This window comes from Musca vetustissima, unplaced genomic scaffold (assembly GCF_032173495.1).
Source record: "Musca vetustissima isolate MV318-11 ecotype Yass unplaced genomic scaffold, APGP_CSIRO_Mvet_v1 utg31740, whole genome shotgun sequence".
In the NCBI taxonomy this organism is placed as follows: domain Eukaryota; kingdom Metazoa; phylum Arthropoda; class Insecta; order Diptera; family Muscidae; genus Musca; species Musca vetustissima.
Window position 1 is genome coordinate 3575 of NW_026877042.1, and position 25305 is coordinate 28879.

The 25305-nt window shown below is 36.6% G+C and overlaps 1 protein-coding gene across 1 annotated transcript; it reads left to right on the forward strand.

The window, feature by feature from the left end:
* Positions 1 to 24930, forward strand: LOC133321538 (neuroendocrine convertase 2; the record flags this gene model as incomplete). The annotated part of the gene is made up of 11 exons (XM_061530623.1): positions 1 to 108; positions 524 to 797; positions 941 to 978; positions 13737 to 13813; positions 13976 to 14064; positions 21280 to 21455; positions 21639 to 21952; positions 22146 to 22379; positions 22445 to 22609; positions 24585 to 24702; positions 24760 to 24930. Coding segments are annotated over 11 exons (1755 nt in total), but the record flags the coding sequence as incomplete, so codon positions are not given.
* Positions 24931 to 25305: the final 375 nt, after the last annotated feature.

The window sequence follows — 25305 nt, forward strand, 5'->3', positions numbered from 1 at the left end:
TTGGCGGGCGGCAATGGACATGAATATCACTTCAAACATCGGGCTCTGCCTCATGCCCGGTCTCGGCGTAGTATTACCCATACACGATTACTCAAAAGTCATCCAATGGTAAGTAATAATAACACAGGGCAACAGAGAAATTTAAAAATATGTTTCGAAAAACTAAACTAAAATGTTCGGCTGAAAAATGTTAACACTAATACAGTAACAGGAAAATTCACACTCCAAGGCTTTTTATTTCAATAATGAAGAGTTCCTAAACCAAAATTTTTGTTACACTGTTTAATAAATGATTTCATCATAAAGTAGTTATAATTGAATTTCGTTATACGGAAATGTAAGAAATGGACAAAAATCAATTTGAAATTTCGTTCGTCAAATCATCCATGAGTAATATATTTTTGAAGAAAATTATTATTCGAACTACATAAAGTCGATATGAAATTTCGGTGTGGGTTTTCTTATCACTTTTTTCATTTGCTTGATAATGTAATTCATTTCCTTTTCCCTCTTCCTTTTACAGATACACACTGCTGTACAACAGCCCGGTTTCAAGCGTGTCAAACGTGGACTACGACCAGCCGTTCATGCTATCCACGGACTGAAATTCGATGCCACCTATAATACACAACCGAGTTCGGAAAGTACCGAACCGACAGATCCTTACTTTCCCTTTCAATGGTATTTAAAGAATACCGGTCAGAATGGTGGTAAGGCACGTTTAGATTTAAATGTTCAGGCGGCGTGGGATCAGGGTATCACTGGGAAAAATGTTACCACCGCTATTATGGATGATGGTAAGTTCAAAATGCAATTGACACATATTCATATGTATGTATATGTGTCATTGGAAATATTTTCATTAACTAATTGGATGCAAGCAAATAGACCCACACATACATTAATATTTTTTTAATTCTTCTTTTTTTCTCTGTCACAGGAGTTGATTACATGCATCCAGATTTGAAATTCAATTACGTAAGTAAACTTTTTGTTCATAATTAAATATGAAATATATATTTATAAGTATGTGCATTTAAATAAAAATGTATGTATATGCATATGTTGTTATTATGTGTTGGTCATATGTGTGTGTGGGAACAAATTAAATTATCTTTATGAAATGTAATTTATTACTGAGTTTTGCAAATGTCATTATAGGCGAACTGGGAAAAAAATAAATGACGAATGTTGTTATTATGAGGAATAGGAAATGTTGAAAATATTTAGTGACCAGTAACATACATTTTAGAAATTATAATTAAAAAGCGAAACAGCCATGGTTAAGTTACAAAAGTCGGAATGGTCAATCTATACCATACCCTCCACCACTATATCGAATTCTGAACCGATTACATTAAAACTTCACATACGTTATGCAAAATTTTGTCTCAATATTCTCATATTCTCAAAAGGGTATCTCGTTCTAAATATAGTAAATGTCCACCAGAAATATTCACTGGAGACCTAGATTATATTAAAATTATTATTTCCATCTGCTAAGTCTGTTGAAATCACAATAGAGTACCCTAGAGATAGAGCTTTGTAGTACACATACTTTGCTACTATTCTTAGGAGGGTATTGAAAATGGGATGGTCGGTCCCACGATGAGGTATATCCTACATTACCTCAATATTTTGTATGGAGGTCACGTTTTTCAAGTATCAACAATTACCCTGTGATGAGGATGAAAGCTCTTTGCGAGTACATTTAAGGGGACACCCTTTTCACGGTTTTAATATATCGTCAAGTTACGTGGTCACGTTTTTCAAGTATCAAATATTACACTGTGCTAGAAAATTTTAGGGATGAAAGCCCTTGGCGAGTACATTTAAGGGGAACTACATTGAAGGGGACCTACCATTCACGGTTTAAAAATATCACTTTTTTATTTAAAATGAATCTATAACTTCTCAAGAAAGTCTCATTATGCCGATTTCAGCCAAGTCGAAAAATTTCTTATGTCGCTCGCCCCCTCTTACAAATTGGAAAGATGATCTTTAATGCTTCACCGGCCACGAAAGAAAGGAATACCACAAAATGTGATGATGACGACTCAGGACTTTATATCGCGAATGAAAAATGTTTCAAAACGTATAGAACATGTAACAAGCTTCAGATATATTGAAAGAACAAACGTATACAGTTAAAGTGACCAATGAGATAATTTTATTGTGTGAAAGGGAAGACATCGTCTTGAGGGGAAGTAAAGCCTGTCGTTAGACGTAAACTTAGAAAATTTTTGGGGAGTACACCCAAAAATGTAAGGTGAAATAATTGGAGTATACATCCGAAAAACAAATTCTGAAGGTGGCTCTGTGGATCACTATTTGAAAAGCGAAAGATCGCCGATCATCTTATTCACTTGATGCGATTGTAGTATGTGACGAAAATCTATTCCCAAGAATAATATATTGTTACAAATTTTAATAGCAATACCGGTAAACACAGCATCAGCAGCTTGGTTCTTCACCCAAAATAGGCGAATTTTCAAAAATTTACCTAGGTCTGCAATTTTGCTAATATTCGAGCGATGTCAATAATTCTAGCTCATATCAGAGCTAAATTTCTAATTGCGCCGGAATTTTGAGAAACGGATGTTCAAGGGATCGAAAAAATGTATTATCTTTAATTACAAAAAACAACAACAATATAGAAACCTATGAGAGTATCCCCTTAAAACCCAGAAGGACAAATTCGCTATTGGCCAAATTTTAGAGTTATGAAGCGGTGGATATTGAGTTGCTAACCCCAAAGTTTATGATATACTTTCATACATTTTAGTTTGCAGCTATTGCTGATAATTTCTGAGATGGCAAGTCTGTCAAATCTTCCTTCCTACCCTTCACCACACTGTGGTACAGGGTATTATGCCTTTGTGCATATGTTTGTAACAGGCAAAAGGAAATGAGATAGGCACAATGTTCCTTTTGAGAATATGCATAGAATCACTTTCTGAGCCGATTTACGCATGTCCGTCTGTCCGCCCATGGATTTTTGTGAACAAAGTACATGTCGCATTTATGATCCGATTTGGATGAAATTTGGCATAGGCCACTTATTTGGCCCAAGGACGAACCCTATTGAAGTTAGGAAAAATCGGTTAAGATTTAGATATAGCTCCCATATATATTTTTGCGTCCGATTTAATGTAAATAGTGCACCAAAGTCCGTATATATCTTTCGATTTGCAAGAAATTTGGCACAATGTAATGAATCAGGTCTAGAATGATGTGTGTTAAGTTTCCTGAAAATCGGTTCAGATGTAGATATAGCTCCCATATATATATATTCATCCGATTTAAGGTAAATGGTGTAGCAAAGTGACATAATATCTTTCGCACGAAATTTGGCACAGAGTAATAAATTAGTTCTAGAATGATGTGTGTTAAGTTTCGGGAAAATCGGTTCAGATTTAGATATATCTCTCATATATATATATATATATATTTGTCCGATTTAATGTAAATGGTGTACCAAAGTCCCTATATATCTTTCGATTTTCACGAAATTTGGCATATCGTACTTAAATAAGTCTGGAACGATGTGTGTTAAATTTCGTGAAAATCGCTTCAGATTTTGATATAGCTCCTATATATATTTTCCTCCGATTTAATGCAAATGGTGCACCAAAGTCCCTATATATCCTTTGATTTGCATGAAATTTGGCGTACTGAATTGAGTCTAGAATGATGTGTTGAAAGTTTCGGATCAGATTTCGACATAGCTCCCACATATACATATATACTCCGATTTTACAATAGCGCACCAAACACCTAATGTTTGCCCGATGAGCACGAAATTTTGCACGACGTATCAAATTGAGACCCGAATGACGTTATTGCATTTTGTTGAAATTGGTACAGATGCATTCATAGATCACATATGTATATCGAACGGGTATCTGATTGAGATTGAATTTTTAACAATGCGGCGTACCGAATAGGGGATATCAATTTTGTGAAAGGTATCATATAGTCGGCCCAGTCCGTCTTTACTACTTTCCTTATTGGTTTATTGCAGGTTATTGTAGTCCGATACTTAATTATAAAAACTAGTACCAAAAACATATAATAAATAAGTATTAGTTAAACATTTCTACAGTTTTGTAAAAAAAAAATCATATTCGCCGAATGTGCCCCCAACCCGGGGTGTCTGCTTACAGTCCTAATTTATATTTGATCCTCAGATGCCGTTCCAATTCATCACATACCAAATCCTCGTCCCGTGTCTATCCATCTTCAGACACATATTGTGTGATAAACAACAACCAAGTGTTAAATGTAATGTGGTATCTCTGGCCCCCGCTGGACCTGGCCCCGCTGAGCCTATCCCGGCTCATAGTCCATTTTCCCATCTGCAGTTTTTAATATCAGTCAATGTTATACATATATAGGGGTCATTTTCGGTATACTCAAGTTCATAGTCCATTTTCCCATCTGCAGTTTTGTTTTCTCGGGTCAGCAATTTATGGATATCTCTACAAGTCCCAGTTTAGTTATTTTGGTGTAGGGTATAAAATGTTCGGCCCGGTCGTATTTTCCAATATAAACTTCCACTTATGTTGAAGTGACTATATTTTAGGATTACCAGGTGGTTATAATTTCGTGCTTCGAATGGTAGATAACTCCATAGAACATTTTCATTGCAAGTTTATATCTTCTCCTGGAAGATATTTATCATGGCACAGTGATTTTGTCTATCGCATGATGGAGGGTGTAAACAGTTTGGTGCGGTTAAAGACGTTGTTCTTGTTCTTTCGAAGGGATCGAATTTTTATACCATGACCATACTATGAGGTGAGTATTCAAAACAACTAAAACGGACAGGACCCGTTTATGGTTCTATGTACGTATGAGAAAATAGAATAACAAAATATGTATCTTAAAAATTGTTCAAAAACCTGTAGAATATCGAAAATTAACCGGAATATGATAGTATTAGCAAAAAAAATACCCGATCCCATGTTTTGCCTATTAATTCCCGCAGGTATTGAGTGAATGTTGGTATAATTTCAGCAACATATCTAAATTGATTTGTAAGTTGAAATCGATCACTATGCGGCGTTCTGAATTGAGCCTAGACTGACGTGTGTTAAGTTTCATTGCAATCGGTTTAGATTCGTCAAAGATCGTGCTAATTATGCACTAAGAATAAAACGTTTGTCCAATTGGCATCAAAATTTTGAACAGAGAGCTGTGGGGCAGTATACCAAATGAAGTACATCAATTTCATACCAATATTTTTATACCCTACACAACTATGTTGTCAGGGTATTATAGCTTTGTGCAGCCCCAAGAGTTTGTAACGCCGCGAAATATTGGTCCTAGACCCACCTTTAAGTATACCAATCGTCATATCTCGACTAGCTGAGTCGATCTAGACATGTGTGTCCGTCCGTCCGTCTGTCCATTATATTTTGTAAACACGATACAGGCCACAGTTATGGACCAATCTTCACGAAATTTTGCATGTAGGATGGGTTCGGCCTAATGAAGACCCCTATTGTTTTTGGTAAAGATCGGATAATATTTAGGGGATGAAATGGACCAAATACTTAATTTTTTTCGGTTTTTCTGGTCACTCCAGAGGCCGCAATTATGGCCCAAACATCTCGAATTTTTACATGGAGAAGGGGATTGGGCCAAAGAATAAGCATACCTGTTTTGATAAAGATCGGTCAATATTTAGCGGGTCAAATGGACCCTGACTTTTGTGTGAAAAATTACAAAATTTGTATTCTATGGCGTATATATTTACTCCTGGAGGACATAGAGCCGAGAAGTATTTCCAAGAGGAGTGGTTGACCTTTAAATTGATACCAATTTTACTGTGATATGTACACGGATGTGGGAGTGACACGTAAATATTTACAGGTGCTTATGCATTCAGATATTATTTAGTAACCCATTACCACACTAGACGACGGAAAAATAGCACTGGTCGCTTTGAAATTTTGCATGACGTTCTAGTTATGGTCAAGGACAACTCTTATAATTTTCGGTGATGATCAGATACCAATTCGGGATGAAGTGGACCGAAAACTTTTTTGATTGTTTTTTTTTTCGAGACGATCTATAGGCCACAATTATAAACCGAACATCACAACACCACCCACGGTGAAGGGAATCTGGACAAGTAATTAGAGGGGCGGCTGTACTGAATATTAGTAATATTCGGAAAATATGTCATTGTAAGCAAGAGGTGCTGTTGAACTCTAATCGTACAAGAGGCTCCAAATATCAAGAAATATTGCCCAGGCTCGAAATAAAAATCCGCAGAAAGCTATATTAACGTGGTAGTTGTGTAGGGTATCGTATGGTCGGCCCCGTCCGACTATACTGCTCCGCTCACTGGTTATGGATAATTTTTCATTTTCTTCACCTAAAATATATATTTTATTGGCGAAATAACAATTCAATATCCTCTTGCGAGCAGTGGTGCTGTATACCAAATGACGTGCGTCAATTTCATACTACCATTTTTACGATTTTATTGACACAGAAAACAATTTAATATCCTCGCGCTATGTTTTAAATACTTCTTAAATTTCCCCTAAAGTATTGACATTATCTTCGTATTATTTACTTTGTTTAATACTCTTAGCGTTACAATAAACACCTTAACTTAGAAAATCTCTGGAATACATTCGTTGTTTTCTTCCATTGGTAATAATTTATACTTGCGACAATGGAACAATATCTTCTAGCGAAAATTAATCATAACAAAACAGATTAAATATGAATAATGATACACGTGAGTATCTGCTTCGCCATGTTTACTTTTCGAAATCTTCAATTTGTCGTTCGCATCAAACACGACAAACACACTTAACTCAAGGCAACATTTTTTAAGTAATGAAATCTGCTTTAGTGGAAATCTCATATCTTAAATGTAAGAGGATAACGTTTGCTCTTCAGCATTTTGATATTTGTTGTTGTTCGTTCATTCGTTGTATTTCTATAATGGTGCCCCAGAGATGAAGTGAAAACAAAACTGCGCATTTGAGTGTATTATCTGTATTTTATAGCGATTCATTTATAAAATGCACTTTAAGATAAAGACATCATTTGTAACATGTTTAAACGGAAAATGAATTAAAGAAAATTTAAGGAATGAGAAAAATTGTTGTGGTCTATTGGGTACACTTTCGATGTTTTATAGATCAATTTATATAAATATCATGAAAAATTAAGATATAAAGTAAATTGCTAACTAAAGTTGCACTGGTTCGATTTGTTCGTTAATGGGAAAATCAGGTTTTTCTATACAAATGCACTAAAATTTATGTTTTTCGTAAAATTGTTTGATAGATTATCTAACATGGGTATAACGTAATAATATAACGTGGCCAGTATATCCGTCACATTAAATATTACAATATTACAAGTTTAAAATTTCTTAAGTTCTAACGGGTCGAACTTTTTGTATCATTCGGGCCTTCGCAAAAAATTTAACTACCAAAATCTATTAAAAAGAATATTCAAACCTTCAAAGTACCAAAAATTCACCAAGTCATGGAACACGATGTCCGGTCCTAAATACTAAAAATAATTTATTAAGTTGTTCCTGATATCCGGTAAGGAAAATGTCAGGGCTGATGACCAATCACTTCCTGATTTAACCGGCCAAACAGGTGCTGTACAGTGGTCGAAATCACTGATTTAGCGGCACTAAATTAATAAATTCCAAACCAATTGCACAAAATAAACCTATACCCGTGCGAAGTAGTGGGCCGAATATGCACCAGATCGGATCATGCTACCATATAACGGTGCAACCGATTTTTGGTATTTTGAGGACGTTTAACAGGTTTTTTTTTAAACAAATTGACTGTAATTTGATATGTTTGATACTTACTGGTTGTCCAAAAATCTGAACCATATATAGTTTCGTCCTATTTTATGTAAATGGTGCACTAAAGACCAAGACTTACGCAGACCCAAAATTTTGAACAAATTGAGCATAAAACCAGTAAGGAAAATAGTAAAGTAGGACTGGGCCGACTAAATGATACCTTTCACCACTTTGGGTATATTCAACAGATGAATTCTAACAGACGTAGCATGTTTGTTATGTATCTGTATCTGAACCGATTTCAGGGAAACTTGCCAGAGACTAATTTATAGTACTTCAGTACGTTGTGTCAATCGGCCAAGCTATGGATATTTTCACGAAGCTTAGCAACATCATTCTAGACTTAATTCAGTACACTATACCAAACTTCGTGCAAATTGAAAGATATATAGGGACTTAAATCGGACGAAGATATATATGTAGCTATAACTAAATTTTAACCGATTTTCACGAAACTTTGCACACGTCATTCTATACTTAATTCAGTACGCTATGCCAAATTTCGTGGAAATCGAAAGATATATATGGATTTTGGTTCACCATTTACCTTAAATCGGACGAAGATATATACGGGAGCTATATCTAAATCTGAACCGATTTTCACAAAAGTTTGCACACATCATTCCAGACTTAATTCAGTACGCTGTGCCAAATTTCGTGCAAATCGTAAGATATATAGGGACTTTGGTACCCCATTTACATTAAATCGGACGAAAATATATATGGGAGCTATAGCTGAATCTGAACCGATATTCTGCAATTTCAATAGGATTCGTTCTTGGGCCAAATAAGTGACATTTGCCAAATTTCATCCAAATCGGATCAAAAATACGACCTGTACTTTTTTCACGGACAGACGGACATGCATAAATCGACTCAGAAAGTGAGTCCCGTACCACAGTGTGGTGAAGGGTATAATGAAGTAAATTTTGCACAACTTATAAAGTTGAGCATAGAAGGAAGTAATTGCGTTTTGTAGAAATGCGTATGTATGTATTTTCGACCGGGTGTACGATTGAGATTTGTTTTAAGGGGACCCCCCATTCTCGGGGTCAAAAATTTTTTTTGACATAATTCGAATCTACACTAAATCAGGAATGTCCCTACAAATATCTCAAGAACTCTTGAAGATATAGCCGATTTATTCTGTCAGCATCAAGTGACGGCTAAAGGGCTTCTCAAACTTTAAACGCGTTTTTCTCTAAACGAATGGCGGGCACGATAACTCAAAAACTAAAAACCCAATCAATTCCAAATTTTTACACGTTTCTCTGTAAGTGTATAGCTATCGTATGAACTAGGATAAAGCTAATCGGTGAAGATCTTCCTTATTTTTTAACTTAGTTTTTCGTCAAAAATCGGCGATTTTCCAAAAATATTTTTCAAAGGTCCGCCATTTTGTTAATTTTAGAGCGAAGTCAATAATCCTAGTTCATACGAGAGCCGGACATGTACTCTTTCTAACACCGTTGGAATTTTCGGATTCCGATGTTCCATTGAGGAGTTATCATGCCCGCCATCAAAAATAAGGACTTTTCTTTAGTTACAAAAAGCAACAACAAAACAACAACACAAATTTTTTGTAAATTATTTTTCTTCTCTTTTACATCTTCAAATATATATATATGCAAAGTTACATACCTTAACAAGCGTTGGTATTGATTTACCAGCCCTTTGAAAATCTTGAAAAATGAAAATCGAGAATGGGTGGGGTTCCCTTAAATCGATTTACACAATTTCATTACACTGGAAACAAACGACTTCATATCTGCCCAAATGAAAAATTTAATATAGTTTGCAGAATGGCAGGTTTGTGGAGTCGGTTCACATGTAGGTAGGTTAGGTTGAAAAGAGGGGTGGATAATACCACCACATGTCCAACATGGGAAGGACGTACACATAAGCCAATTGAGGCTTCTTGTGCGCTCTAGAAATGCGGAGAAAGTTAGATTTAGTGAAAGTTAGATTAACAAATTTTGGGTCTGAACCCCCTATGGAATTCCGTGTTTTTTTAGAACTCCTTAAGTCTTCTCCATTCACACCCCCTCAGATCTCTTAGTTCGTGAAAAGTGTCATTTCCCAAGAATTGTCTCCGAAGGCATGTAAATGCTGGGCAATGGCACATGAAATGTTCCATCGTTTCACTGTCTTCCTCACACGCTCTGCACATGCTGCTACCTTCGCATCCAATCTTGAGTAGATGTGCTTTCTGGCTGAGGTGTCCCGTGAGAATACCCGTCAGTCGGCTTATTTCTTTTTTGTTTAGCGTTAGGATTTGCTTAGTTTTGTGTTCGTTTGGGTCACCCCATAAGATTTTGGTTTTCTTTCCTGTCCCCTCATTTTCCCAAAGGGTTTTGTGGGTATCATTCGCCCATTTCCTTATTTCTTGGCGTGTTTCGCTAAAAGTCTTGGCGGTATTCACATCTATTGTGGCTAGTGCAGCACCATTCCTAGCTTGTTGATTCGCTATCTCGTGGCCTATGATTGTTTTGTGACTCAGTACCCATATAATCCGTACAGGTCCTTGTTTTGAGAAATCATTAATGGTATTTATACATTCCAGTACAGTTTTGGATTTAATTGTTTTGGAAGATATTGGCTTTATAGCTTGCTTGCTGTCCGTAATAATATTTATTGTACTTTGTCCTTGGTTTGAAATTAACCAGTTAAGACACTCTTTTTTTTGTTTGAACCTCGGTACCCAGTGCAGTGTTTCCTCCTAGTTGAGAGCCATCTGTGTAGCAACAGGTACCAAGCGGCATCTGAACTAGTGTTCCACTATTCCATTGTTCTCTATCTACCACCGTGCACCGTGTTACTACTCTCGTTTCAGGTATGCGGTATGAATCAAAGGTTTGGAATATAGACTTAGTAGTTGCCTGTGTGGCATGTTGTGTCCGGTATCTATCCACTCGTCTATTGCTTTGCGTCTTAAAGCTGTAACCGCCGCTTCATTTTTTATTTGGATGTATATATAATATTGTTTCCAAGGCTCTAGTTGGTGTTTTACGCATTGGCACACATATACCTAAGCAACACGTTCTCTGAACATTCCGCTTTTACGTTACATTTTTTATTCATTGCTGTCCACCAGACAACAGACGCGTATGTTATAATTGGTCTAATAACGCTTCTATAGATCCAGTGTATCATCTTAGGACTGAAACCCCATTTAGAGCCTACGGCTCTTCCACAGAATGACCAGCATATATAGGCCTTGTCAGTCTTTGCTGTATGTTGACTTTCTATTTAAGGTTTCTTGTCTAGAATTACTCCCAGATACTTAACGTTGGTTGATATAGCTAACGTTTTGTTTTGGAAGATGGGCTCTTCATTCTGACCTATTTCTGTCTTTCTAGTGAAAAGACATATCTCCGTTTTGTCCGGATTTACGTTTAAGCCCCTCGGTTTAGCCCAATGGTAGGCTTTTAGTACCGTTTCGGCTTTCCTGCATATTAAGTTAGGATTCTTTCCCAATAGGAAGAATTTATCATGGTGTCGATTGTACGTTCCATGGTTTTGAGTAGGAATGAAGTTATGCTAATTGGGCGATAAGATGTTGGTGTGACATAGTTTGCCTCGCCGGGCTTGGGTATGAAGACTTTCTGTCAGGCTTTCGGTGTGTACGTCACCTTAAGCATGCATTAAAGAGTGCAGCTAGATGTGGTGATAAAAAAACCGCCTCTTTTTGTAGTAACGCGGGGAAGACGTTATCCGGTCCTGTCGCTTTCAATAGTGTGAAGCTTTTTAATGCGTTTAACACTTTTGACTTGTCAATTATAGGTTCCTCTGATCTTTCTTCAATATCTGCCACGACATCTTCCATTGTCGATGTAAAGTCGGTTCCATCCGACTTTATTATTATACCCTTCACCACACTGTGGTACAGGGTATTATGTTTTTGTGCATATGTTTGTAACAGGCAAAAATAATCGAGATAGACCCATGGTTCCTTTTGAGAATATGCATAGAATCACTTTCTGAGTCGATTTATGCATTTCCGTCTGTCCGTCCGTCTGTCCGTCCATGTATTTTTGTTAACAAAGTACAGGTTGCATTTATGATCCGATTTGGATGAAATTTCGCACAGGTCACTTAATAGGCCCAAGGACGAACCCTATTGAAATTGGAGAAAATCGGTCCACGTTTAGGCATAGCTCCCATATAATGGTACCCCCAAATTTTCGGTATTTTGAGGTTCTTGAGCGCGTTTTTAACTGAATTCGCCGAAATGGTACTTTGAGTTCTTATTGGGTAGCAAATCTCCCTACCAAAAATTATAAAGATCAATTTTTTCGGATAGCCCCCATATAAGATTACTCCCAATTTTCGGTATTTTGGGTGTTTTGATCGCATTTTTCGACCGAATTCGCTGAAATTTGGTACTTTGTGTTCTTATTGGGTAGCAAATCTCCCTACAAAAAATTATAAATAAAAGTCAATTTTTTCGGATAGCCCCCATATAAGGGTACCCCCAAATTTTCGGTATTTTGAGGTTCTTGGTACTTTGAGTTCTTATTGGGTAGCAAATCTCCCTACCAAAAATTATAAATAAAGGTCCATTTTTTCGGATAGCCCCCATATAAGATTACCCCAAATTTTCGGTATTTTGGGGGTTTTGATCGCACTTTTCTACCGAATTCGCTGAAATTTGGTACTTTGTGTTCTTATTGGGTAGCAAATCTCCCTACCAAAAATTATAAATAAAGGTAAATTTTTTCGGAAAGACCCCACATAAGGGTACCCCCAATTTTCAGTATTTTCGGGTTCTTGGGCTCGTTTTATAACTGAATTTCGTCCGAGTTAATGTAAATGGTGCACCAAAGTCCCTATATATCTTTCGATTTGCACGACATTTGGCACAGCGTAATGAATTAGGTCTAGAATGATGTGTGTTAAGTTTCCTGAAAATCGGTTAAGATTTAGATATAGCTTCTATATCTGACCAAAAGAACAATTTAGTATCTGTTGCAGAATGACGTGTTTATGGTTCCAATTTCATTTTACTGGTCCTTTAAAAATGCGACGTCTGTTAGGATTCATCTGTTGAATATACTCAAAGTGGTGAAGGGTATCATATAGTCGGCCCCGTCCGACTTTACTACTTTGCTTACTGGTTTTCCTTACTGGTGTTTTGTCTTTTTTTGGTCACTTTTGAGGCTTCAAATGTTTCTTAACGCCACGCAATTTTACACCAGAGACGAAATCTGGCAAAAGAATAAGCATGACTTTGTGTTATGATATTGTTTAATATTACTATTATCCACTAGAGGATGTAAATGTCGCGCTGATCGCTTTGAAATTTTACATGAAGTTCCGGATATGGTCAGGGACGATACCTACAATTTTAGGCTATGTAGCAATTTTCGGCAAAACTTTGTTTTTGTCTGATTCTCTAGTCGCTCTAGAGGCCATTGTTATATGCAGAACGTCACATATTCTACACGGTAAAGGTAATCTGATCAAATACTTAGAACGGCTGTTTAGATGATGAGCGGTCAATATTCCAAACAAAATCAAATTTTTATTTTATGGCGTAAATATTCACCTCCGAAAACAAGATTTGGAAAATATGCCAGGGTTTGAAAGTGGATCTGTATCAAGAACTATTACTCAGCCTCAGAATATAGAAAGTTAGATTTGCGTAGAAGTTATGTAGGGAATCATATGGTTGGCCCCATCCGTCTATACTGCTCCGTTCCCTGGTTTTTTATTGCTACACAAATATACAAAAAATATATATTTCATATTTTTAGCATTTATTCCAATATATACATTATCCCGAAAATGTTATTATCCTTTTCCCGATAAAATGTTATTAATTTTTGTATTTACTTTTTTTCTATTTTTCTTCATTTTCTATTTTTCTCTTTCACAGAATGCTGAAGCTAGTTACGATTTTAGCAGCAATGATCCATTCCCGTATCCACGCTACACAGACGATTGGTTTAACAGGTAAGCAAGACTAAAATGTCACATTTGATTTCATAGAATAGCTAACAATGACAATAATCCGCCATTGTTGTGCTAAGAAAAATTGGTCAAGGTTTAAGTACATTTTGTTATTCTTGTTGTCTTCTTCTTCTGCTTCGATTTTCATTTCAATTTTCCTGGCAGCCATGGAACTCGTTGCGCTGGTGAAGTTGCTGCTGCTCGTGATAATGGAATTTGTGGTGTAGGTGTTGCCTATGACAGCAAGATTGCAGGTAAGTTCGAGTGCCAGTGGGTGTTATGAGGGGGGTGGGAAATCTAGCAGTGACAGATTCTATAGTTAATCAAAAGACAAATGATTTATCAAGGTATGTGTGTGGGTGGGTGGATGGTTACACGTTTATGTAAGTCAGTAAATTCTCTTAGGAGAGAGTATATAAATCAGATGATTAATTTTTAAAGTACTGTCAAAGAGTTAAATGTGATTCCTCAAAAATGGTTTAATATTGGAATATTGTTTTCAGAAAATTTTAATAGATTTTTATGATCATCATTTAATGGGTTAATAAAAGGGATTCAATACTAACTAATGTTATTTTTCCTTTTATAGGAAACATTACTTCAAATCAAAGATTTGCTCTGTAATTACTCTGTAAATATATATATATATATATGTACTCAATTGTTATATTTATAATTTTATTGACACTTCTTATGAACAGACATCTAATGTTTGTTCAATACTCACTTTGATTCACCATCATCATTATCATCGTTGTTATTTTTATTATTATAGTTATTGTTGTTATTGTTATCACTTTTTTATTGGTCTTTTTGCCCAAGTAAAAGCTTTTAATTGAATCCAGCATAGAATTGTGAGTTTATTTGGACTGTGTGCGTTTGTTATTATTTGCTTTTAGTAGTTTACTTTTGTAATCGTTTATGGCACCAACCAGATGACAGAAATCAAAGTTTAATGCCTTATCAATAAATATGTATATAGGTATTTATGATAAAATAAAATGATACACACATACGACTACACCTACTTATGAATCCATATGCTATCAAAGTATTTTATTCTGAATAATCTCGGGTTATTTTGTGGATATACATTCCGGCATATGTATTGGATTTGATTGTTTGACGTTTGCACACATGTTGAATCGAATTTAGGAATATTGCAAGTAAATAACCAGTTGGGGGAGGGTCACAAGGAAACGATATGAAAACCAGTAAGGAAAGTAGTAAAGTCGGACGGGGCAGACTATATAATACCCCTCACCACTATGAATATATTAAACAGGACTACTATCATGAAATTGTATGAAATAAAATATGTGATATTTATCTACATGTGAAACGACCTAGATCTATCCATAAACATGTCATTCCTTTGTTACAATGGAACAAAAGTATGTAAATCGACCTAAAACAAATATCAAAAGGTCATCCGTTGGGCTAGGTCTGTACTTTTAGAAAACCCAACTACGTTATTCTTTACTCAATTTTGTACGTTGTGCAAAATTTGATGTCAATCTAACAAATATGAGGAGTTTGATGCACAATTTACTTATATATGGATGCTATATCGAAATATGAACCGATTTCAACGAAACTTGTCACAGGTTTGGCTATACTGATTTTAGTGATACTGATTTTGTTCTTATCAGCCATATATTGGTTCCTTGGTGCGTCAATTACTTAAAATCAATCTATAATATAAGGGAGCTACATCCAAATCTCAGCCGATTTTCACTAGACTTGGCACACATTATTCTGGATTAAATTCAAAACGCTATGCAACGTAAGAACTTGATACATTATTTAGATTAAATCGGACGAAAATCTATATATCATAATCTGAATCGATTTTCACGAAACTCAGCACACATCATTCCAGCATCAATTCGGTATGTTATGCCAAATTTCGTGCAAATCGAAAGATATATGGGACTTTGGTGCACCATTTACATGAAATCGGACGAAACTATATATGGGATCTATATCTAAATCTGGACCGATTTTCACGAAACTTGACAGACATCACTCTAGGCTCAATTCAGTACGTTATGCCAAATTTCGTGCATATCGAAAGATATATAGGGACTTTGGTGCACCATTTACATTAAATCGGACGGAAATATATATGGGAGCTATATCTAAATCTGAACCGATTTTTCCCAATTTCGATAGCGTTCGTCCTTGGGCCAAACAAATGAGCTGTGCCAAATTTCATCCAATTCGGATCATAAATGCGACCTGTACTTTGCTCACAAAAATACATGGACAGACAGACGGACGGGCATGCTTAAATCGACTTAAAAAGTGATTTTATGCATATTCTCAAAAGGAACCATGGTCTATCTCGTTTCCTTTTGCCTGTTACAAACATATGCACAAAGACATAATACCCTGTACCACAGTGTGGTGAAGGGTATAATTATAGTTTTTGGGAAGTTCAAAATTTGTTAATCACTTAATCACTATACATAAATCAGTGAATTGGTGAAGAAAAAATGTACGTCGCTCAAGATAACCCTAAAAGATTTGATATTCCATCCAAAAATCATATGGACTGATGAGACACATTTCCACCTGGATGGCTACGACAAGAAGCAAAAAATTTTGCAACTGTTTGCTTAGAAAACCGATGAGTTATTATTGAGAAGCTTATTCATTTTCAAGTTGTGATAGTTTGGTACAGTGTTTGATTCGGCAGGGTCAATTGTACGGGAGTTATATTTAATTAGATACTTACATTAAACATTTTCTACGAGGACACTGAACTGAAATGTCGAAGTTCCATGCTGCAGCCACTTTTGTTGGTTCTTTATAATACTTACTTTAATAACCTCCACCATGTGGATGACAATCAAAATATGTAAAATTAATGGGGTCCTAGGAGGGAACTCATGTCATGAAAAAAAAAAAGAATGAAATTCTCAAAATATCGAATAGTGGGGCTACCGTTATATAATAAAACGGAAAGAATTCGGAAGAATACCAAATTAAAGCCAATTCGGTTGAAAACGTGTCAAAATTTTCAAAATACATAATTGGATCAATATTAATAATTTTTAGGGCGGAGATGTTGCGGTACTGTTATGAGAATCCAAAATTACTGCCAATTTGATTGACAAACGTTACAAACATCCCCATATGTGGGCTACCCTTAAAATTGGATCAGTATTATTATTTTTATACCCTTCACCATACTGTGGTACAGGGGTTTATGTCTTTGTGGATATGTTTGTAACAGGCAAAAGGAAGTGAGGTTGACCCATGGTTCCTTTTGAGAATATGCATAGAATCACTTTCTGAGACGATATATGCATGTCCGTCTGTCCGTCCATCCATTTTGTGAACAAAGTACAGGTCGCATTTATGATCCGATTTGGATTAAATTTGGCACAAGTCACTTATTTGGCCCAAGGACGAATCCTATTGAAAAAAAATCGGAAAATCGGTTCAGATTTTGATATAGCTCCCATATATAGTTTTGGCCGATTTTATCTAAATGATGCACCAAACTCCCAATATTTGTCGGTCTGTGACAACATTTTGCACAGCGCACTGAATCAGGTCCATACTTATGTATGCAAAGTTTTGTTGGAATCGGTTTATATTTAGATATAGCTCCCATAAATAGTTTCGTTCCCAATATTTGTCCGATTGGGACAACATTTTGCACAGAGTATTGAATTAGATTCGTCCGATTTTATCTAAATTATGCACCAAACTCCCAATATTTGTCCGATTGGGACAATATTTTGCACAGTGTACTGAATCAGGTCCATACTTATGTATGCGAATTTTTGTTGGAATCGGTGTAGATTTATCTATAGCTCCCTTATATAGTTTCGTCCGATTTTATGTGAATGATGCTCCAAACTCCCAATATTTGTCCGATTAGGATAAAATTTTGCAAAGAGTACTGAATTAGATCCAGAAAATATTAATATTTTTTGGTACGGATATATGTTATTCAATTAGAACCCAAAATGCCAAATTACAGTCAATTAGATTTGAAAATCTTTCAGAAATCCCCAAAATACTGAGCATTGGGGAGTACCGTTATATGGGGGCTACACTGAAACTTGGGTCAATATTAATAATTTTTGGTACGGATATGTGATACTCAATGAGAACCCAGAATGTCCGAAATTCCCAAAATATCGAATATTTGAGGGTATCGTTATATGGGGGCTACTCTAAAACGTATACCGATATATCCTATTTGCAATGCCAAATATTCTAGGAGCATTATGATATTACGAACTCTATCGTGATTTCCACAGATGGACAAACATATGGACACATTCTTGATCAGTATTAAATATGCACTCCGCGTTATGATTGAGGGTATAAGCATGGTGCGGGATCTTTCAATAGCGTCTTCTCCTTTATGTGTCTCTCTCACAAAGGGTCGGTTAGATATTGTGAGACATTGTAGTTATTTTAAATAGATGGGTCTCGGTCCTCCATCAAATATGGTATGCGATTGGATAGAGTATCCGATCTTGAAAGTAATATGTTAACTTTCAAACCAGTAAAGAAAGTCGGATAAGGTAGACTATGTGATACCTTTACCCACTTTGGGTACATACAAGAAATTTACATATCTACAATATAGATATATATTTGAACCAATTTAAATAGACCCATACGCATAACATTCTGAAATCTATGAAAAATTGCATGACAATCGGACAGGCTTGGATTCATTGGTGTACTATTTGTACGAAATCGAACATGGGAGCTATATGAAAATCTGGACCGAAATGAGCAAACGTGTCGTGCCCCATATGGTATGCAGAAGCATAGTGTCCAAAATGTAATCTCGATTGGTACACGAACATGAACTCAGATATAGATATGGGACAAACATTGGGAGTGTATTTCACCATTTATATAAAATCGACGAAATTATATGTGGGAGCTAAGTCTGAAACGCTGTGCCAAATTTTGTCTCAATCGGACAAGCATTGTGACTTGGATAAACTATTGGGGAATAGGATAAAACTCATATATGTGGGAGCTATATATAAACCAGTGAGCGGAGCAGTATAGTCGGACGGGGCCGACCATACGATACCCTACACAATTTCCATGAAAATCTATCTTTCTGTGGTTGTATATTCTGAGATTGGGCAATATTTCGCGATATTTGCACACTTTTGACTGGCTAGAGGTCAGCATATGTTACTAATAATCAGTACAGCACCTCTAATTACTTGTCCAGATTCCCTTCACCGTGGATTGTGTTGTGATGTTCGGCTTTCGACTCGAAAAGTACAAATAATTAAGTTTTCGGTCCACTTCATCCGAAAAATATTATCTGATCATCACCTGACATTTTAGGTGCTGTCCTTGACCATAACTGGAACCTCATGGAACATTTCAAAGCGATCAGCTATATTTCCGCCCTCCAATGTGGTAATAGGTTACAAAATAATATATGAATACGTAAGCACTTGTAAATATTTAAGTGTAACTCTCGCATCCGAGTACCTACAAAGGTCAACCACTCCTCTTAGATATACTATCAACTTTACGGGTCTATGTCCTTCAGTGGTAAATATATACGCTATAGAATAAAATTTTTTGTAATTTTTCACACAAAAGTTAGGGTTCATTTGACCCGCTAAATATTGACCGATCTTTATCATGCTTATTCTTTGGCCCGATCCCCTTCTCTATGCAAAAATTCGCGGTGTTTGGCCCATAATTGCGGCCTCTGGAGCGATCAGAAAAACCGACAAAAATAAAGTTTTCGGTCCATTTCATCGCCTAAATACTAACCGATCTTTTCCAAAAACATTAGGGGTCTTCATTGGCCAGAACCCATCCTACATGCACAATTTCGTGAAGATTGGCCTGTATCGTGTTTACAAATTATAACGGACAGACGGACGGACACACATGTCTAGATCGACTCAGCTAGTCGAGATATGACGATCGGTATACTCAAAGGTGTGTCTAGGACCAATATTTCGCGGCGTTACAAAATTTTGGGGCTGCACAAAGCTATAATACCCTGACAACATAGTTGTGTAGGGTATAATAAATCTGAACCGAATTTCCTTACGCCAAATAAGTGTGCTGTGTCAAATTTCATTCCATGCAGATCATAAATGCGACATGGACATTGTCCACAATTTAACGCGGCTATGCATAAATCGACTTAGAAGGTGATTCTATGCATATTTGGAAAAGGTTATTCAATTCAATGTCCCAGTCCTAATCTGTCCTGATCTGTCTCTATTACTTTTCAACTATGCTATTAAAACTCTCTGGCCTTAAGCTCGTCTATGAAGTCTTCCTGGGCTTCAACTCGTCTATAAAGACTCCCTGGGCTTCAGCTCATTTATGAAAGACTTTCTGGGCTTCAAATCGTCTATAAAGACTCTCTGGGATTCAGCTCGTCGATAAACACTCCCTGGTCTTCAGCTCGACTATAAAGACTGCCTGGGGTTCAACTTGTTTATAAAGACTCCTCTGGCTTCAGATCTTCTTTAGGACTCTCTGGCCTTAAACTCGTATAGTAGGACTTCCTGGCCTACAGCTCGCCTATAAAGTATTCCTGACATTCAAATCGTCTATAAATACGTTATGGTCTTGTGTTCTTCTATATATACTGTCTGCCCTTAGATCGCCTATGAAAGACTCTCTGTCATTTAGCTCGTATATAAAAGAATCGCATCTATGGAATATAAAATAACCCTTATCCTTCAGTTCTTCTATAAAGCCTACATGTCCTTCAGCCCGACTATGAATACTCCCTGGCCTTCAGCTTGGTTATTAAGACTCTCTGTTCATCACTTTGTCTCCAAAGTCTCCCTGGCCTTCAGATCGTATATAAAAGACTATCGTCTATAAAACATTTCCTTCAGCTAGTCTGTAAAATAATCCCTGTAAGTTAACTATAAACAACTCCCTGGTCTTCAGTTCGTCTAAAAAGACTCCCTTGCCTTCACATCTTCTGTGAAGACCCTCTGACTTTCTATTAATAGGGGTGGAAGAATCTCTCTCTACTGTGGTTGAAGTTTTTATATTGTATCTTATGAATTTTCCAGAATTTTATATTTTTTGTAATATCATCTACATATATCCTTTTAATATTTACAAGAATATGTAAAACTACGAAGTAGGACTATTATGCAATTCACGATGATATATTAAAACAAATACACCTACACCAAAATGGCCATAAATATGTTAACATGGGCAAAGTGATTTTTATTATTTGCCATAAATTGATGAGAGATCTTGTGCAATGTCAATAAATAGCAATACATACATGTGTGTGTGTTATCTACCACACAGATAAATATTAAACCTGTGGATTGTCAATTGAATGACGTTATGTCAGATTACAAATAATTGTAGATAATAAAATATACGTAAGGAAATATGGTAAACCATTTATATAGCTATAACATTTAATTCCCTTCTCACTCTCTCGTCTCTCTTATTTACTTTTAAAGGCATTCGCATGTTGGATCAACCTTATATGACAGATTTGATTGAAGCGAATTCAATGGGCCATGAACCACATAAAATTCACATTTACAGTGCTTCATGGGGTCCAACAGATGATGGCAAAACAGTGGATGGACCTCGTAATGCTACAATGCGTGCAATTGTACAGGGTGTTAATGAGGTGGGTATAATGGGCTGAAAAAAACCAAAGACACCTAATAATAAGTATTTGAGATTGGACACACATTCTCATAGACTTCCTCCCTCTCATTTGTTGGGTGGAAATCGTTCAATTGTAACCAAATGTAATAACCCACACTCACTCACACACACACACACCCATATATTCATTTATTTCCCGTAGGGCCGCAATGGTTTGGGCAACATTTATGTCTGGGCATCGGGTGATGGTGGCGAAGAGGATGATTGCAATTGTGATGGCTATGCCGCTTCCATGTGGACAATTTCCATTAATAGCGCCATAAACGATGGTCAAAATGCTCATTACGATGAAAGCTGCAGTTCAACATTGGCCAGTACATTTAGTAATGGTGCCAAAGATCCCAATACTGGTGTGGCAACAACAGATTTATATGGCAAGTGTACAACAACACATTCGGGCACAAGTGCGGCAGCACCGGAAGCAGCTGGCGTATTTGCATTGGCCTTGGAGGCAAAGTAAGTAAATCATGTGGCATGGTGTGTGTTGTGTTGGTTGATAAGGAAACAGCACAACATATGGACGCGCACTTAAATTGGATTCACAAAGAATGACGTCGTTCGTTCTCTTTACAGTTTTAAAGATGGCATAACATTAAATTTCAAAACAAATTTAAAATTTGTATTTTTGTTTAATTTTTTCTTCATTTAGCCCCGAATTGACATGGCGTGATATTCAACATTTGACAGTTCTCACTTCGAAGCGGAATTCTCTGTTCGATGCCAAAAATCGTTTCCATTGGACAATGAATGGTGTTGGCTTGGAGTTTAATCATTTGTTTGGCTTTGGTGTCTTAGATGCTGGTGGCATGGTCACACTGGCCAAACAATGGCATACCGTACCGCCACGATATCACTGTGAAGCCGGAGAAATTTCGGAGACACAGTAAGGAATTGATTTTTGATTAAATATTTAATGGTTGATTCTAAATTTTTTGTTTTTATTTTTAGTCCCATCTATTCTGGCCGTTCTTTATTCTTGGAAATCAAAACGGATGCCTGCAAGGGCACAGATACTGAGGTAAACTATTTAGAACATGTCCAGGCTGTGATTTCGGCAAATGCATCACGCAGAGGAGATTTGGAACTGTTCTTAACATCGCCAATGGGTACAAGGTAAGGAATAAAGAAAACTTTTTTTATAAAAAACATTGTTTCCTAAAAAAATCCAAATAAGACCAAAAATCCTTCAAAAATATTTTGTTTAAAAATTTCTCGCTTATAAGACCGAAAATCCTTCAAAAAATATTATTTAGAAATCTACACTTATAAGACCGAAAGTGCTTCAAAAATATTATTTAAAAATCCACGTTTATAGGTCAGAATATTCTACCACAAATATTGTTAAAAAATTCGCGCTTATAAGACCAAATACTCCCTGATCATAACGTCGACTATAGTGACTCCCTGACCTTCAACTCCCCTATAAATACTCCCTGGTCTTCAGTTCCTCTATGAAATATTCATTGATCATCGGCTAGTCTATAAAGATTCCTTGAGCTTCAACTCTATAAAGACTCCCTTTACCTCGTCTATGAAAAACACCCTTCTTTAGCGCTTCCATGAAATACTCGCATCTTCAGCTCCTTTCTACTTGTCTATGTTAGACTGACTCCCTTCAGCTCCTCTATGAAATACCCCCTTCCCTGGGCTTCAGCTCCTCTGTAAATACTCCCTGGTCTTCATTTCCTTGGGCTTCAACTCTATAAAGACTCCCTTTAGCTCGTCTATGAAAAACACCCTTCTTTAGCACGTCCATGAAATACTCGCTTCTTCAGCTCCTTTCTGCTCGTCTATGATAGACTGACTCCCTTCACCTCTTCTATGAAATACCCCCTTGCCTGGGCTTCAGCTTGTCTCCCTGGCCCTCAATTCATTAATAAAGACTCCCTGGGCTTCACCTAGTTTAGAAAGATTCCCTGGGATTCAACTCGTCTATAAAGAACAAGTTGAAAGACTCACTGGGCCTTTATTCATTCATAAGTACTCCCGTGGCTGCAATTCGTCTTAAAGACACACCGGACTTCACCTCGTCTATAAAAACTCCCTGGCTTTCTGCTTGTCTATAAAATCGAACTAGCCTTCAGCTTGTCTATAAAGACTCCCTGGGCTTCAACTCGCCTATAAAGAAGAAGATGAAAGACACACTGGGCTTAAATTTATTCATATGGACTCCCAGACATTAAATCGTCTATAAAGACTGCCTGGCATTCAGCTTGTCCATAAAAGAATTCCTGGTCTTCAACTTGTGTATAAAGACTACCTGACCTTCAGCTCGTCTATAAAGATTTCATGGACTTCAACTCATCCCTGGTCGCTTCAAGAAGATGAAAGACACACTGGGCTTAAATTCATTCATAAGGACTCCCTGGGATTCAACTCGTCTATAAAGACTGAATGGGCTGTAGTTCGTCTATAAAGACTCCCTGGTCTATAAATACCTCTTGGCTTCAACTCGACTACAAAGACTCCCTGGACTCCAACTCGTCTATAAAGAAAACGCTGATAGACTCACTGGACTTCAATTCATTCATAAAAACTCCCTGGGCCTTAACTCGGCCATAAAGACACCCTGGATTTCAACTCGTTTACAAAGACTCCCTGGTCGGCAGTTCGTCTATAAAGATTCTCTGGTCTGCAGATGGTCTTTAAAGACCTCTTGGGGTCCAACACGTCTATAAGGACTCCCTGGGCTTCAGCTTGACAATGAAGGTCTTAATAACCTTCAACTCGTCTATAAAAACTCCCTGTTCCTTAGCTCGTCTATGTAAAGCTTCCTGCCCTCAGTTCTTCCTGTCCTTCAACATCTTTACGAGAAAGTCCTTGCTCTTTAACGTGTTAATGAGAGAATACTGGCCCATCAGCTCGTCGATAATGAGACATCCTGTCCTTCGACTTGTCTGTAAAGAGCCTCTGGCCTTCAGCACGACTATTTAAGATTCCCAGCCTTCAATTCGCGTAGCAAGAGTTTCTTCCGTTCGTTTATATATAAATGTGTCGCTACACACTTCTTTGGACCGACAGCAAAAATATTTGTGTTTCTTTATGACTAAACTGATACTCACATTAACATTTAAATTTTTTGTTTCAGATCAATGATTCTATCACGACGCGCCAATGATGATGATCATCGTGATGGTTTCACAAAATGGCCTTTCATGACAACTCATTCATGGGGTGAATATCCTCATGGTACATGGAAATTGGAGGTACATCTAGTACAATTATTATTGTTTAATTTCAATTAAAAATATTTTCTTTTCTAGGCCCGTTTCAATTCAAATCAACCCCGTTCTGGCTGGTTAATCGATTGGTCTCTGGTGTTGCATGGCACAAAGGAGGCACCCTATCGCACCCTGTCACCAGCATCACCTCACTCCAAATTGGCCATTGTTAAAAAGGCTCATGAGGAAAAGAAAATGCAGTAATTTCAAATTTCAATCCCCACAAAAAAATTATCGATATGAAGATAGACAACAGTAAAATGAGAAAAATTTTACTGCATCTGAATTCGATATAAAGAGAAATAGAATCAAAAAATCATCAAAACTCCCACAGCTAACAAAAATCACAAAATGTATGTTTTGTGATGATCGAAGGCCAATTGAAATCTATTCAGATGTAAAATTTAAAAGAAATTTAGAAATGTTTAAAACTATTGTAGGAAATTTGATGCGTTTTAAGTTAAAAGTAATGTGAAATCTTCAATACACTAAGAGAAAGTAAATGTTATTTAATTATTTTTAAAAATTTATTTTTTTTGTTTTCTTTTCGCATAACTCTCTGTGTATGATGATTGTTTATTTAAGAGT